At 34.5% G+C, this 18,529-nt stretch overlaps 1 protein-coding gene across 1 annotated transcript in view; it reads right to left on the bottom strand.

Annotated features, from left to right (window-relative positions):
• AGTPBP1 (ATP/GTP binding carboxypeptidase 1) overlaps nucleotides 1–18,529 on the bottom strand; it is a 159,879-nt gene that overhangs the window by 90,453 nt on the left and 50,897 nt on the right. The window contains exons 5-11 of the mRNA XM_044265785.1: nucleotides 16,969–17,032; nucleotides 16,396–16,542; nucleotides 15,457–15,588; nucleotides 13,108–13,201; nucleotides 5,923–5,960; nucleotides 2,587–2,795; nucleotides 414–591 (exon numbers count right to left, since the gene is read on the bottom strand). Of these exons, the coding sequence (XP_044121720.1) occupies nucleotides 414–591; nucleotides 2,587–2,795; nucleotides 5,923–5,960; nucleotides 13,108–13,201; nucleotides 15,457–15,588; nucleotides 16,396–16,542; nucleotides 16,969–17,032 (862 nt within the window). The remainder of the gene's footprint in view (nucleotides 1–413; nucleotides 592–2,586; nucleotides 2,796–5,922; nucleotides 5,961–13,107; nucleotides 13,202–15,456; nucleotides 15,589–16,395; nucleotides 16,543–16,968; nucleotides 17,033–18,529) is intronic.

Genomic DNA, 18,529 nt, shown 5'->3' with positions numbered 1-18,529 from the left:
TTTTGAAAAAATAAAAAATCATATTTTTGGTGACTAGGTATTCTTAACTTGAAAAAAAATGAAGTTCACCAGAAAGTTATAAATGTAAGCCCAAATATAATTACCTAAATATTTAATGTTTACACTCTTATCCTTTGAAAATTTATGTAAACTATGAAATAATGTTCCTACTTAATGCTTAAATTTTTTCAAATTCAAATTTACATAAATATAACACATTCTATATTATTGCCCTTAATTATCAGATCTCAATTTCTTATATTTGAAGAAATATTTAACTAAAATATAATGTGAAAGTTTCTTGTGCTTATTAATGTGCCTTCTTTTGCTGAAGAACTAGAAATGAGGGAAAAAAGTCAACAGTCACACAATTCCAAGACCACTGAAAGCCAGCGGGAAACATACAGTCTTACCTTCTGGGGGTAAACTGTAGAGCTGGGCCACAGGCCCAGTCACAGGAATAACTGGCAGCTGGAAATGGAAAGAACTTTTTATCGTTGGGAGTGGCAGGCGATTTTTAGGAAAACACTTCCTCATTATCAAACTAGAGGTGTTGACAAGGGGATCAAGGGTCCTGACTGCCAAACATTCCTGTTTTTTAAGAAAAAGAAAAAAAAGAAAAAAGATATTATGCCCTTGAATAACTGAATCAACTTTACTTCATAAAGTAATACATCAATAATTTTCAAGAGACAAATACCACAAAAACCTCTATTTTAATGTAATATGATTATAAAATACCTCTGGTAATTCAGAAGTATCTCTTCATAAGTAAGAACTTCATATGGCAAATTTAATAATACTCTTCCTAAAATACTTGAACTAAGCAGAAAACAGTACCATCTTTGGCCCCCGAAGTCACCAAAGTCTATGAGTCCTGCTTTGTCCCTGGTTTCAGATACCCATGGTCAACTGTGGTCCAGCACTGATGATCTTCCTTCTGACCTCAGGTCAATACTAGCCCTAATGCTACAACACAACATACCTACAGCATTTCCCCTCACTTCATCTCATCACAGAGGCATTTTATCATCTCACATCATCACTGTAAGGATGAGTACGATACAATAAGATATTTTGGGAGAAAGGGACCACATTCACTTAACTTTCATGACAGTACACTGTTACAGTTGTTCTGTTTTACTGTTAGTTGTTAATCTGTTACTGAGCCTCATTAATAAATCAAACTTGATCACAGATATGTGTGTTTAAGAAAACACACATTGTATATATGAGGTGAAGTACCATCCAAGGCTTCAGGCATCTAAGATCCAAGGGATCTTGGACCGTATTCCCCACAGATAAGGGGGGACTACTATGCTAAGTAGGATCTATGAGTGACCTACAAGGCAGTTAGCAAGCCAAGGCACAAAATAAAAATTCTTTTTAATTTAAGGGAAGATGAAAAAAAATTAACTAAAAAAGACAGTAAGAAAGGAGTAAGAAATAAGGAATGTGCACTGGCTGAGCTTTTCTCAGAACTGTATCAGTTATCATATAGCACCTTTAATAAGCTGACTCTTCAACTTATAAAAAATAGTCTGAATACCATGATTTTAAGTGCAAAGAGTTTAATATGCTGTCCTGGTATCCAATCTTGACAAGGGCTAATAGACAGGGGATTTGAACTTGTAACATACAACACTGTAATTTTTATTATTGTTGACAACTGGCATTTAGATAGCATTTTCATATCCCATAAAATTTTCAATACAAACTTTCACATCTGACCTGTCAGAACAGATGAGAAACTAAGGTTCAGAAATGTTAAGTGGCATAAACAAGGTCACCCAACTCTTCCTGATATATCAATTACCCATGACTGCCTACATTAGGAATAGTAAAAACAAGTGCATATGATTGATCTAGAAAAGAAAAAGCTTAGGGTAAACATCAATTGTGTTTTCAGGTACCATGTAAAAAGAGACTGTTGTGTGTAAGACAGGAGGGCACAACCAAGATGAGTGGCTGCAATTTTAAAAAGACAGATTTCCTTCTAATAATTACAACCTTCTAAAAACAAAATGGTTGCATTGTAACATCCCCATTGCCCAGGGCTGACAGTCTCCTTGCTAAAGATACTGTTAAGAAGGTTTATGATTAAGATGGCCGGCAGAACTAAAATTCCTAACTCCAGGTTTCACTCTTGTACTTTCTCTGTGTAAAAATGCTCTATCCAGAAGGAAGACCCTGACAATGTTCCCAAACAAGAGAACTGCCTTACACTGCAGTTGTAAAGGACCCATAAATATCTTATGAGGGGAACATGTAAAACTGAGTACAGCCAACTGCACATCTTACAAAACATGGCTATACAGATTCCCCTCCTGCCCACTGGATGGATTTATACATCCCCCTTTCACTTAAAATCTCATATTGCAGAGATATGCACGGAGCCCTTTCTCCAACTCAATCTGAGGAGGTCACGTGTGAAAGGTTTATTATGCCTTTTGGTTTTCCGATTTTTTTCTTAAATATATTTATCATACTTTTTTGAGTATTTATAAGAAATACTAAGTTTTCTTAAGAACCAAATAATATCATTAACACATAACCACAATAATAGGAAGAAAATTAAAAACTCACTTGTGAAGTGTTATACAGAATTTTCATGCCATTGGCATCTATAAATGCTTTCCTTCCCAACTTGATGTTTGTAACACTTTTTAAACTCTGTAAAATTCCTTTCCGAATGAGCATGTTTCTATGCCGGTTATCATGGCGGTGCCAATCTACATAAATTGTTAAAAGGACCTGGACATATCCTCTGTCTACAGCTCTTCTGGCGTTTGTTTCTTTAACAAAAGAAAATTGAGAAAGAACATTTTTTAAATGACAAGAGAAAATGGTAGAATAAATTAAATTAAAACTATCACAATACTGTAATGAGTTCTTACCATTTTTTTCAAAAAAATATACATAGCAGACGCATATTTAAATATTTTTTCCTCTAACAAAATAAATGAAAAGTCCCAGATGGCAAACTACATTACCATTGTTGTAACTTCTATTATAAACCTTGTTTCCATTGAAATTAATTCTATTGAACTGTAGCTTCCATTACAAACTGTATATATTTCCACTAAAATCAAATGCTTTGATTACCCCCACAATTATATAAATATCCATGCCATAATAACACTAAGTTAAAAATACTTATAAAACTTTTAGTAAATGAAATGTAAGAACCACTTTACTGTTTTCTGGTCATTAATTATCTAATGCAATAAAAACTAGATTAAAGAGGTTTCTTTTGTAAATGGTTGGTTTTACTGGGGTAGAATTAACAGAAATCCACAAATCTGATGTTTTATTAAAGTGTTAATATTTTAGATTATTAATCAAAAGGGGAGATTTCACTAAAGTGGACATAGGACACAACCTCCTGAGCCCGTACAACACTGGTGGCCCAATGATATGAACACAAACTAATGGGAATTACCAATCCATCCAAGCTTGTTTAGTTACAAAGAAACTCCAACTCTCCTTAACCTAAGTTTACCCTGGCTCGTGGCATAAGCACCAAGATAATGTAAAGGGAAGGCTCTGCTACTTTTAGTTACCTGAAAGAATTACTACAGTTTCCAAATTGCTAATATGTACCTAAAACATAAACATGTCGAGATTAACAAACTATTAATGCTCTTTCAGAAACCCTGTTCTGACTTCAGGGAGCTGGAAAAAATTCACAGGGTGGGAAGAGGGGCTTTCTTTTATATAAGCTTTAAAACCTCTTCTGCGTCTTCAAGAGCTAGATGGCCAAGGCTGTGGCTATTTACACAATCTGGTCAACAGTTCCGACTAACAGCAGTTTCCTGTATCTTAAAGGAATATACACTTCGTTTATACCACCTGGAGCATATAAGCCTTCAGTTTACTGATTATGACTATGATTTTCTTAAAAGACACTATGAGCCTAAATGGTATTTATGTGAAATATTTAAATTCTTATTAAAGGTCAAATAAGAAACTTCCCATAACTCAAACATAGGTGCTAAATGAAGAGATGTTGAACAGAGCTATCTGCAATCTGCAACTGCGCACAACTAAAAAGTTTAGTGAAGGGGAGTTTATTCCTGTACTCAGGATACCTAACTCACTATCAGCCTATGTCTCTTCTTCCCTCTCTGGTTAAAAGACAACTCAGGTTCCCCTTTAGACTGCAGCATCTCATCTATTCTCTAGCGTTGGCCCTTAGGCTGCTTGTCCCTCTGCACTGTGTATGTATACAGAGGTTCTTTGCTTTATACTCGCTCAGGGATATTTTGGTAGCATCATTTATCCTTTTGTTTTTCTCTTCTCATTTATCCTTTTAAAGTAAGTAACTGCCCCCTCCCAGAAAGCAGTTAAAAAAAAAAAAAAATCAATGAATGAGAATGTTCCAAAATGCCCCAGTGCACTTAAAAATATGCAAGTGCTACCAAACATTATCTTGCATTATTAAATTTTTATTTTATTTAGTGCCATGTGCCCTAAGAAAACATACCTGATATAAACTAGACTCATCCTACTGGTCGGTTACTTTTTTTACCAGACAAAGTAAAACAGGTATGTTTTTCCACCATCCTCCTTTGAAGGAGGAGGGAGTAAAAGGAAAATTACGATTTAAAACACAAGATACTAGATTATCCAATTCCTATATATAGTTGAAATTTATAAAGGGTTTAGAGTTTTTACTAACTTAGTGATTTTGTCATCAGTGATTCTGAAAATTAGTAACTTCAGTTGTAATTGCTATTTTAATCTACTCTAAATAAAAAATATATGCCTATATTAATTTAAAAATTAATCTTTAAATGACAATTTGAACCGCAAAGTCAGGGCACAATAAAGCCAGGCTACAAACATCTTTTAAAATTAATCCAAGTACTATTCTCTGATCTTGGTCTGAAGTTTATCACATCATACATGAAAATAAAACTACATGGCTCATCTAATTGAGTCCCACACATTTCATTTCAAAGATAAAACTCTTAACTGAATTTTATATACTCTGGTATAGAATACTAATACCTAAGATGACTTTTTAAATTTAATGCATGTAATAAATCATTACTTTACCAAATACCAGATTTTCAATCAATTAATCATTTGCTACTATTCAAATGAACAATTCTGGTCATTCAAATTTAAGGGCAATTTGGTCTCAGACAGTAGACAGTTTTTGGGAAAAATAACATTAAAAGCCATCATATCCTTGGGTCTATATATTACTGTGGTTAAGATGTTAATTTAATCAACCAATGAGAATGGAAGTGCTAACAAAAGTTAATATTTAAACCACAGATACTGAATACCCTGGAGAGAGAGGACATATAATACAGATAAATTACTCTCCAAAGGAATCATATCAAAAGACACATTTACTCCAAAGCTTCAATTCTAAAGATAAAGAACACAGTTCCTTTAGTTTTTAAATGAACTTAGTAAATTATAAATTTACATTAATAATCATTTTTTAATGCTTGAAACTTGAACTTGATAGAAATAAAACTTCTAGTAAAAGGTTTCTAAATAAAAATCATGTGTGTTCAATATACAGTAGTCGTTCACAATATACTTCATAGTAAATATCCCCAATATCATGTTAGCTTCATTTTTTAAAAGATGACACTTATATAAGATTTACATGTTACTTGTCTCTATTAACAGGACTTTATATTTAAATACTGAACTTATAAAAAGGAAATCAATGTAGAATAAATTATATAAATGTACTATATTATAGCTCAATAAACGTAAAGGACATTAGCTATGATGTGTATCAATCAAGTATATGAAAAGACAGAATCAACTTTGACATTAATTATAACAAGCTAGCTTTGTAACTACAGACTAAATCTACATTTCCAGTTTCTTTAACATAGTAGACAGAATACTCGGAAAAATAGTATCTAGTATTTCTAGTATTTAAAAACTTACTTGATTTTAGCAATGCAGCAAGAGTGTCTAAAGCAACCCTGTCAACATGAGAAAACACAAACAACAACAAAACTAGTAAAATTAATCTACAATAGTAAATTTATACAGTCTTTTCAGATAATTATTATCTATTCCAAAAGTCATTCCTATTATAGTCAATTACATATGGTGTTTCTCTGATGCATCTCTCCCTTCAGGTTAAAATTGGGTATGAGGAAGACTGAAATTTTAACAGGCAAGCATCAAAAAAAAATTTTTAAGGAAAAATAAAAAACACTGTTTAAGTCTTTATATAGGAGATTAGATATATAGAATCAATAATTGTACTTGTATCTGACCCTGACAGAATTCACAAAATAGCAGTATTAAGAATCAGAGGCCCTGATTCATAAAATATTAAAACAAAAACAAGTTTTAACACAAAATTCATAACTACAAAATTCTACAGACACTCATAGCTATCTAACTTTAAAGAATTTTAGCTCTATCAAGCAATAATCCTAATATTCAAGGTCTTAACAAATGTAAAATATTTTGGAACTAGGAGGTTTGGGGAGAAGTAGGAGCCCTTAACATTTTTCAACCATAAGGCACCAAAGAGAATAATGAACCCAATTAATATCTCAAAAACTCTTACTGCCCATTAGAGGACAAGGAATCGCCCATAAACTTAAAAGTTCTTATATTTTCTTTGAACATAAATATACAATATGCGCAGTGAAATCAACTGCCATTACTTAGCTTTAAAAATGTGCAAAACATCACTGTAGAAAATCTAAAATTCAAACATTTAAAAAAAAAGTAAGTTACTGAGGAAATGGCACTTAATTTCAGTAACTTTAAAAATCTTAATTTCAGTAACTTTAAAAATCTAAAAATCTAAGGCTACAGACTACAGTACCTGTTACGGAGATTTCAACAACTATAATTTGCCTAAAAATACGCACTTTGTCAAATGTAAGCATGTCACTCATCATTAAGCATTTGTTGAATGCCTACTAGACACTAACAGTAGCAGGTTCTTCGTTGGTATAAAATTAGAAAACTTATCTCTTCCACAAACAATTTTACAAACTAGATAATGTAATAAAATATACACACCTATGAAAAAGCTGCTCAAGAAATTAAAACAAAAAACAATGAAGTAAAAGCCGCACACACTAGTGTGTTTGGAAACACAGCATGACAGAGTGTTTAACAGCAAAGAGCACAGTTGACTAGAAGATTGAAGATGGATGCCAGTTCACAGTAAAACCTGCAACGACTCTCTGGAATTAGGCACAAAGTGCTCATTTATAATAAATGCTCATTAATGCTACCCTCTAGAGCAAGTCATTAACAGCTATGCTTTGGTTTACTGACACAAATAAAGCAATTATACAAACCTTTATTTAAGATAGCATTCATAAAAAGAAAAACAAAAGTATATGCTTTAAAGAAACATTACAAATTCAAACCTGGAACTTTCTCAAAACAATGTGAAGTTCTTGTAATGGTGAGTTAAAAGTAAATGAAAACTATGAAATTACATACTGACTTTTCATGGCACTAAATTATCAGTAAGAAAGTTTCCATAACCTTACAATTATGCACTAAAATGTACCTAAGATTATACAACCATGAGCATAAGGCTTTGAAATTGGTCAAAATTAAACACAGAACTAAAGGGATCTTCCAAGTGAAACAGCAATACAAAATAAGAAATAGAAAAGAAGCAAGATCTGATAAATGCCAGAAATAGTTACAGATACCTTACATATGGGTTTTCTAGTTTATTTTTTTATAAGGATTTTTATTTATTAGAGAAAGAGAGAGAGAACACAAGCAGGGGGGTGGCAGGCAGAAAAAGAAGCAGGTTCCCTGCTGAGCAGGGAGCTCAATGCAGGACTTGATTCCAGGACCTAAGCTGAAGGCAGACGCTTAACCGACTGAGCCACCCAGGTGTCCCTGAATGAAATTTCTAATTTAATTCTTTTTTTCCCCCTAGCTTAATTCTTAAAACAATCCAGGTCCATAGAACGGGCACATTTTATGGATAAAGAAACAAAAGATTTCAAAATACTGGGGCGCCTGGGTGGCTCAGTGGGTTAAGCCGCTGCCTTCGGCTCAGGTCATGATCTCAGGGTCCTGGGATCGAGTCCCGCATCGGGCTCTCTGCTCAGCAGGGAACCTGCTTCCCTCTCTCTCTCTGCCTGCCTCTCCGTCTACTTGTAATTTCTCTCTGTCAAATAAATAAATAAAATCTTTAAAAAAAAAAAAAAAAGATTTCAAAATACAATATGCCTAGGGTCCCATAAAAATGAGATGCTATGGAAAAAGAATAATAAAAGTCTCCTGTTGTGAAGGAAACTTTCAAAATCAGAAATATCAATCTCTGCCAAAGAGAGGTTGAAGTCCTAACCCCCAATACCTCAGAACGTGACCTTATTTGGAAAGAGGGTCACTGCAGATGTAATTAGTTAAAATGAAGTCATACTGGAATACGTGGCCATTATGACTGGTGGTGAAGAGGAAACTATCTGAAGACACACACACAAGGAGAGAACCTCATGCGAGCATAGAGGCAGAGGCTGAAATGCTGCAGCTCCAAGCCAACAAACACCAGAGATTGCCTGCAAACCACCAGCCAGAAAGAAGCAAGGAAGGATTCTCCCTAAAGGTTCCAGAGAGAGCACTGGCTCTGCTGACAGGTTAACTTGGATCTCTAGCCTCCAGAACTGCAAGACAACACATTTCTGTAATTTTAAGCCACCGAATTTGTATTAGGTACTTTGCTATGATTGCTCTAGGAAACAAATACAATCACTTGGATGCAATCAATTGCAATGAATTTACAGGATTTTCCCACCTACAGTTAAGACTGTTTTCAAAATTTTAAATATCTTAGAGTGCTTTTAGAAATAGTCTTACTCCCTGGTTGATAGTAGTTTAAAATATATTTGAACCAAATAAAGTGATTCTGACAGCTTCTAATCCTTAAACTACATGTTTTTGGGTTGATGGTTATTCTTTAACACTGGCAAAACTAGGATGTTAACCCAATTCTTTCTGACTCCAAAGCTCATCATGCTTGTTTCACAGCTGCACTAGATTAAAAGAAATTATGAAGGGGCACCTGGGTGGCTCAGTCGGTTGGGTGTCTGCCTTGGCTCAGGTTGTGATCCCAGGGTCCTGGGATCAAGCCCCAACCCGGGCTCCCTGCTTGGCAAGGAGCCTATTTCTCCCTCTCCCTCTGCCTAGTGTGCCTAGGCCTCACTCCCCCTGCTAGTGTGCTCTCTCTGTCAAATGAATAAATAAAATCTTTTAAAAAAAGAAAAGAAATTATGAAGTTTGGTGCAAAGTCACTTGATATTTTTACCAAAATGTTATTTAAAATGTATTTTTAGGGACGCCTGAGTGGCCCAGTTGGCTAAGACACTGCCTTTGGCTCAGGTCATGATTCCAGGGTCTTAGGATTGAGTCCTGCATCAGGCTCCTTATTCGGCAGGGAGCCTGCTTCTCTCTCCACCTCTGCCACTCTGCCTGCTTGTGGACGCTCTTTCTCTCTCTGACAAATAAATAAAATCTTTTTAAAAAATAATAAAATAAAATAAATTTTTTAAAACTTCAGTACAAAAAAATTTCTGAAATTCTCTGACACTTATAAGCCAGGACAAATTTATAAAAAGGAACAGAAGAATTTTAGAATAACAAATTTATCAAAATACACAGTCCATATTATGTTAATACATAATACTATTTTATATTTCCTCATATATTTTTCATATATTTTTCCAATCTTCCTATGTCCCACACAGAATAATACAACCAACAACTGTTTAAAAAGCACCCTGTAGCTTATTCGTTTAGGAGCACAGAAGGAAGAAGAGCTTCAGCTCCAGGTACTTAGGAAAGCTGTATCTGCTTTAAATTGGGGCGGGGGGCGGGGGTGGTGTCAAGCCTTAAGGGGACATTCAAGAAGAACCCATTACTTCCTGGATTCCCTCCATCTGGATTAACAGTATTTAAATCCAAAACCTAAATTGGAAAGGAAAGGACATCTTCAAGGGCAGCATCATCCTTCAAACATAAATAATATGTATAATAAATAATAACCCTAATCTTATTCCACTAAGCACAGGGCATTGTTTTAGGGGAGGAAAAACAGCAAAAAGAGTGTTCCAGATATCAAGATTTTTTAATTAAGGGAGAGACCCTAAGATTATTAAAAATGACAGAGAGCAAGATACAGATGTTTGATCAATGAATCTTTTATTCTTTTTAAGGTAAAAACAAAGAAAAAATTTTTCTTTTTTAAATATAAATACAGGAAGGAATGAAGGGATAATTCAGATAGCTCTATTCTTTTCTCAGGAGTTTAGACCCATTGATTTCTGCCTAATTTTGGATATATCCCCATACTGTATATTATAATGGCACTTGTGAAATGTTCTGTTTCTCCCAGGAATATTATACTAGATTCGGTAACTGGTTAGAATAGGCTAATATACACCTTAAGAATGAGATCGTAACCACTAGATAAAAAAACAAATTAAGAAGTATGTTACAAAAAAAAAAAAAAAAAAGAAGTATGTTACAGGTCAAGGAGAGAAATGGAATATAAATTTTAAAATACTGACTATACATTTAGTCCTAACTAGCATTAGTTCACATCCACATTACTAGATTACTTACTTAAACTGATCACATTGCATTCATAGGCATTGTGTTAATTAGAAGAATCATCTCAATAAAACCTAACATAAATCTTCTGCTGTAGGGGCTAATACTATTATTTATAGACATGAAACCAGAGCATAAGTTAGGTAGCGTACCAGGTATCAATGAAATCCAGGTCTCCTTACCTCCAGAGCCCACTCACTACACTACACCAATTCTGTAAGTTGGTTTTACTTAATTGTGATATAATCACTTTTTGGTTTTTTACATTCCATCAGATGTTCCAGAATTATGATCTTTACATAAGTAAAAAGTTAAGACATCCCACCAAGTAAAATTTCATGAATAAATATATGTGCAAATGAGCTCCCATTTTCAAGAAGGATATAAGCTAAAATATTTGACTTTTTTTCTTCACCCTGATCTTTATTTCAAAAGAGTGAAAAGACTGGAAATGTTCTAAACTTATTTGTAAAATTTAACCAAAGAGTTGATGTGAGTTCTTCCACAATAGAGTCACAACTAAAAGAGGTAGAAAGAATGAGAAAATTAGAAAAGTCACTATTTTGCAACCCCTAATGAAATATGGATCTAGACAATGTCATGAAATACTGCTAACTTATTAGTTGAGAAGTGGAGGGATCACCTCAAGCCAGTGATCTTAAGTGGTGCAAAACAGAGTGCCAGTACCAAGTATGAAATATTTTTGACCAGGAAAAAAAAGAACCCAAATCTAATCAAGCCTCCAGATCTATCAGCCTACAGGAAATTGGAGGGACATACCTACATGTTAAAGGACCCCAGGATACAGTCATCTTAATCAAAAATGCTGGGACAATCTACAAGACATCACCCAAGTCCTTCAACAAATAAATAAAACAGAATCCAAAAATAGAGGAACTGTTATTGATTTTTAAAGATTTTTTAAGATTTCAATATATAGCAATCAAATAAAATGTACAGATCTTATTTGGATCCTGATTGGAACAAGCCAACTGTAAAGAAGACATTTCTTAGACAGCCAGAAAATATTAAGGGATGATATTAAGGGATTATTAATATTGCTGGACAAAGAAACAATAGTCCAGAAACAGTAAAAGAAAAAAGTTGTGTCTGATAGTGACCATACCAAAAAATACACAGAACAAATGTAATGGCTAATATTTGCTTTGAAATACCCCACCAAAAAAAAAAAAAAGGAAGGACAGGGAAGGGAAAATGGAGATCAAAATGGCACAAGGTTGGTTACTGCTGAAACTGGGTGGTGAGTTCATCAGTTCTCTTCTAGTTTTGCGTAGGTCTGTAATTATTCTAGTCTATTTTTGTGTAAGTTTGGAAATTTCCTAAATGTGATGAGGAATAATGTGTGCACCTTGCTTGGATTCTGATTCAAACAAACTCATTATAAAAGGGCACTTTGAGACAATGGGAGAAAATTAATAATTTGGTTGAGTATGATTTTACTATTACGGTTATTTTTAAGCTGCTATTTAGTAGAGTGATATACTAAAGTATTCAGGGAAAAAATGATAAAATATCTTGGATTTTTTTTTTTACAGAAATTCATATATGAGAATGACATCTGGGATTTGCTTTAAAATACCTCAGGAAAAATAAAAGCATAAAGGGGAAATAAATGAAACAAAAGTGACAGAATGTTAATAACTACTAATTTCAAGTAAGTGATTAATAAACCTAATTCAAAACAATTTCAGCCTAATATAATATAAACTCCAGGTATCTTTGAATAATTCCACAATAAAAATATTTTCTTAAAAAATGACTTCTGGGGCGCCTAGGTGGCTCAGCTGGTTAAAGCCTCTGCCTTCAGCTCAGGTCGTGATCCCAGGGTCCTGGGATCGAGCCCCACATCAGGCTCTCTGCTCGGCGGGGAGCCTGCTTCCCCCCACCCCACTCTTTCTCTGCCTGCCTCTCTGCCTGCTTGTGATCTCTGCCTGTCAAATAAATAAATAAAATCTTTAAAAAAAAAATGACTTCTAATATGGTTTTAAAAAAAATACTAAGTATAACCAAATAACTGGAAATTGCTGTATTTTCTGAGGCTGAAAGATCTATCAAGAAATAAATATGTATACCTTATAATATATATATACATAATTTAAAATAAAAGAAAAAGAATGACATTATTCTGACAAAAAAGAAATGTATAAATTTAAAATACATTCAGATAATTGTGAGAATGAAGGACTGCAAACCTGGGTAGGGAATATAGTAGGCATTCAATAAATGTTTCTGAATGAATGCTACTCTGTCAATGATCATTTTCCTCTTATATTATCTAGGAATGTTGACATCTAAATTTCCAAAACACTATAGTCAACGAATTTAAAGGTTTCTAATTTTGATACACCTCCGTTGAAGAAAACCTTTACCATAACAAAAATCAATATTTAAGAACTAAGAAAGGACCCTAGATATAATACAATTCAACCTGTTGGTTGCACAGATAAGATGATGAGGCCCAGAAAAAATACACCTTTATTTATACCCAAAGTATTTACTCACTTCATGAGACCCGAATTCTTCTTACTAAATGGTCCAATGATTTTAAACAGCAGCTCCACAACTCCATTTTTCCCTAAGGATACTGAATTCACAGCTAGGAGGCAGAGGAAAGGATGCAAAATGATTTTAAAACCTCAACAATAGAAATGTGTATTCTTGGTGCTATAGAGCTGAAAACATACACAAATTCTTTAGCAGACCCAGGTCACTCATAAAGACTACCTTAGCCAATCACTTGAGGGAAAGACTATTGTTTTTTGTTTTGGCTTTATTTACTACCTTGCAGTTATATAAAACAACAAAATGTTACTATTTTAAAGTAAGAGTTTTAAGATGCTCTATTTATTTCTTCAATAATTTAAATATCAGGTCATGGAGATTCAAAGACAAAAACTAACAGTGTGGGCCCTCAGAGAATACAGTCTAGAGGAGAGTGACAAAAATAAACAAATAATTAATAAGTTACTTTCAAAACAGATTAAGAGCTGCAGGCTATTTAGTTACACCAGTATGGAGTCCCAAGTCCATAATGAAACGGAAGGTATCTCTGGAGAAACTGATGCCTGGGCTCACTCTCTACCAATGAAGAGGAGCTAGCTAGGACAGGGGCTGCTGTAAGGAAATGTCTCTGGAGACAGGGATAACACAGCAAACAGAACAGAGTCAGTGAACACCATGGGTATAAAGTTACACATTAAAACATACAGTACCAGATAAAAGCTGGTGGATGATGAGGTGGGAAAAGAAGGTAAACAAATTACAGAGCGCTAGAAGTTATTCGTTCTTGCAACTACATGGAATTGCCCAAAAGGACCCGACCAATCAGACATGCATTTTAATACACAGGTCAGATGTCCCAGCACTGTGGGGAAGACAGATTTGAGAGACACGGTCGCAGGCTGTGGTCCAGCTGAAGGGTGACGAGGACCCTGGCTAAAGCAGCTGTAATAGGGAAAAAGAAAACTCTAACAACTGTAGAGTTTCACACAGAATATGCAAACAATTACCTATCCAGAAAAATGTGCCTAACATTTTCACTCTGAACAAATATATTTTAAAAGTCATAGATAAAACATTTACTAGTCTTCAAATGGTAAATTCAGTAAGATGCCGCCAAATATGTCAGCTAAAGTCTTATATGGTTTTAAATACCTCAGTATCGATTTTTCTATTATCCTTTCTAATTTTATCTCTCTGCGATCTTCCTTTTCCTTAATTGGGGTATTCAATGGTTTATCTGTTTTAGTTTTTAATTTTTTCTTAGTATAGTTGACACACAAATGTTACATTAGTTTCAGGTATGCAACTTAGTGATTTGATAAGTTTATACATTACGCCATATTCACCACAAACACAGCTACCATCTGTCCCATTATATTACTAATACAGTATTATTTTATTTTTAATCCAATCATTTTACTTCTTAAATCAACTGGGGTTTTTTCCCTAATGTGTTCTTTTTTCCTCTACATTCCTCTGTTTTCCTTGTGTTTATTGCTCCCTTCCTAACTTCTTTGGTTAGATATCCAATTCAATCACTTCCTTCTATCTTTTTAATTACATAAGTGTTAATTATTTAAGTGGTCAAAGCTATTTTCCTATGAGCTCACCTTTAGCCATACTGTCAAAGTATAAATATAAATAATCATAGACATACATAAAATTCTGTACACACACACACACACACACACACACACACGTATACACCCCCATCTCTACTGCTTTGAATGCCATTATTCTGCAATATCATGTACTCTCCACAATTTCAATTTCAGGTGTTTTGTTAACCACCCTAATCCTGTAGTCAGGGACTAGGAAGAAAATCCATACCTCCTAGGTTTGGGACCTAATATTAGAGACAGTGTGTATCTGCGCTGGGAAACTCTCTGTGATCTCTCTGCTCTCCAGCTTCCTCGGAGGATGCTATACTATTCATTTTTCTGTTCTTCTACTTCCCTATAAATAATTAGCTCCAGGTGACTAATCTTCCATATGCCTTCCTTCTCAGTTTTCCTCTCATCTGCCAAAATCCAAACAGGCTCAGCAGTTTTTCCAGCTGCCAATACCCTCCAATTCTTCCACATCTTTCCACGGACTGCCTACTTATTCCCTTCACTACAAGCTTTTACAAACTGCAGGAAATGAGAATTCTCAAGATTCTGTCAACTCACCTTCCTACTCCACATCACTTTTGTGGTGGTGGGATTAGGAGTTACAAAGGGTCATATTACGTATTATCTTTTCTTGTCTACAATTTTTAGAGATTTAAGGAGTTCAGGTACTTTTACATTTTCATTTTGTGTAAGGTGACAACACTGAGCTAACTGAAAGATGCTCTAAAATACTTACAGTTGGCAGAATATACTCGTAAAAGCTGGAGACAAGGCAAAACCAAGCGATGATTCTGCAAATTCTGTTTGACCAAATTCAGGGTTATAGTAAGAGCTCCATTAATTCTAGCTTTCACTCCAAATTTTTTGTCTGTTTAAAAAAAATGAACACACACAATTTATTCATGTATAGTTTTTGAATGAAATGAAATGTCATAAACTGTATACACACTTTCTAGAATAAGCATTTTAACCAAACACTTCAAAATTTGTCTCATATGTATGCCACAAAAGCACTGGGAGAACTCCTAAATGATCACTTTTCTAAGAGCTTAGAGAATCATTTTAATCTGTGTAGCTAGACAACTATAAACTGAACTTGGGTTCTATTCCAAGGATGCCTTTCTCTGTTAACCTAACCTAAATCAGCTTTCTCCTTATTTCAAATCCCATGTTTTCTCAATTTCTGTTTTTTAACACTTTGCATGTCTTACTATTATAATAATCAGTCCTACAACTTTTATATCTTTTGGTCTGACTAGATCATAAGCTTTTTAAGCACTGAGAGCGTGCAACACCAGTATGAGTACTAATGAAAAGCAAACACATTTTACCTACATGTTCCTCGAAGCATTCCCATCCATACTTCCTCCTTCCAGCTTCAACCATATCCATGAAATATGTATCCTTTGCACACATACACATGCAAACACACACACACACAGACACACTTGTGATTCTGATATCTTTCTCCCTTTTTCCAACCTATGCAACAGAATTCCTCACGAATTTAGGATCCTCAATTTTTTCAGGTCACCAGTTGGCTGTAAAAAGCAGTCCATGACTAAGACCAAGAAAAAGCAGTACTATTTAGTTTTTCAAAATTTACCAAGTTTCAAGGCAAACAGAATCAATGTCACAAATGGTTCTATGATAAACACACAAGTGGAAGCCTTACCTTTAGGTCCAATCTTTGCGAGAATAGAATGAATCTGCACCATCAACTCCTCATTTGGGGGAGATTCCTTGCTGGCATTCACGAGTAACTGCAACAATATTTGTGAACCACCTTTGGTGACCAAGAAACTTGCTCTTCGGCCTCCACCTAAAAAAAAAAAAATTGTTTTTAATTGCTTAAACAGCAAATCTTCCCATAGCATACTAGACATCACAACTTGTTAGCATTCAAGAAATATTTCAAATGAGGACTTCTGAAATCAAACACCTCAAAATCAAATTTTCTTTTATCTCATTTAGTATTTTAGTTAGAACATAGCAACGAGGGTAAATACAAGTGATGTCAAAATTCTACATTCAAGGCTCTGAAAATGAGGTTTGATGGTTTGAGGGATACTGGAAGACCCCTCAAATCACAAACAAAGCAAAAATAAGAGTATGACATTTCGGTTTCCAAATTCTGATACTCAGAATAGCCTTTATAGGAGTATCAGAAAATTCCAAATAAAGTACACGATATATTGTTGATCACTGCTTACAAACAGAAATTAGACCAAAGGAAACAAAAACTTACCAGCTGACACCAGCTCAACAAGAATGCTTAAGATATTAAGTGTAGTTTGAAGATCTTTCGTGTTCTGAAATAAATAGTTTATTTGCTGTATTAAACCATTGTAAATCTATGATTCCCAAACCTTTTCTGATCCTGTTGTGAACTACCTATATTTTTACAAATGACCCTTCCAACTCTCCTAAGCACAAAGGTATTTGGGCTTGCACTATTCTCGCTTAACACTTCAGTAGCTTCTTCTTGCCCCTGAGAATGTCTACATGTCATCTGAGCTATTGTTTTCTTAGTATCAACATTATTACAAGAGGAATTAATTTGTCATTTGAACTCACCATCTTCTACCAAATAGATAACCCAAATGAATTAATCAAAATGTAAAAGGCACAACAATGTGTATATGGTGCCTACTCAGTCACCTAGCTCCCCTCTCAGAAGGCAATGGCATTATCAGTTGCTTGCATATTCAGCCAAAGATAATGTGCACACAGGAAAGAAATCCATGTAAATATATGTGTATATACAGATTCATTTCTCCAAATGGTATTGCCCTATGGATACTATTTAATACATCGATATTTTTATATATCAATAAATCATTTCTTCACCCTTTTTAAAGGACAACCATATGGCTATGCCATTATTTATGAAACCAGTAACCTACCAGTGGAATATTTGATTTTTTTAATCATTTGCTACTAAAAAACTGCAACAAGAAATTAACATGTTCATAAAGAATCAAGTACATCTCCATATGGGATAAATTCTTAGAACTTCTGAGTCAAAGAATATGGGCATTTACTTCCATGAATATTTACTAAATTGTCCTTCATGGAGTAATTTACACTCCTACCAACAACACAGAAGAGCAACTATGTCCAAAGGTCGGAATAACCAATCTAAAAGAGAAAATGTTTAAACACTGTACTTTGGTTACATCTCTTTTATTAAAAGCAATGCCTGGATAAGAAAACCAGAGAAAGCAGAATTATGACCTATTTAAGGAACTGCTTCGCCTCCAAAGTAAAGGAATTTTAAATGTTTATAGAGAGGAATTTGAGAAGTGCTGTGTATCGGTAAACTGGCATGAGACCCTTATTCTTTGCCCTTCCAAAAGGGAGTGAATGATGTCTCTGCTTCACCATTTGACCTTATAGACTAACAGAACCAAAAAGCCACATCCATACCAGTTAGAGGGTTACATATTAACCAGAAACCCCTGTCTCAGCATTGCGGGTATTACATGCACCACCAACTCACTAGAGAGGAATTTGGAAGAATGAAAGGGACAGACATGTGTTAAAGAGAAGAGAGGACTGTGGCAAAATATTGCCTGTGTTTGGCAAACAGATCTCATCTTCTTCCTGGGTACACAGCCAAATGACATTTTCTAGCCCTTCAGTAATTAGATTTGGGCCATGTGACTGAGCTCAGATTTGACCCTGAATGGAAGTTGCATTGTTATCTCTAGGCCTTACCCAGACAAGTTTCCCATATATAATTCACCGCCTCCCACTCCTGCTGATCTCAATAAATTGTGATAGAGCAAACAGACAAACCAAGGAAT

Source organism: Neovison vison, chromosome 9, assembly GCF_020171115.1.
Source record: "Neovison vison isolate M4711 chromosome 9, ASM_NN_V1, whole genome shotgun sequence".
Classification (NCBI taxonomy): Eukaryota; Metazoa; Chordata; class Mammalia; order Carnivora; family Mustelidae; genus Neogale; species Neogale vison.
Note: the sequence above shows the minus strand (reverse complement) of the source record. Positions and strands in the feature narration are given on the sequence as shown.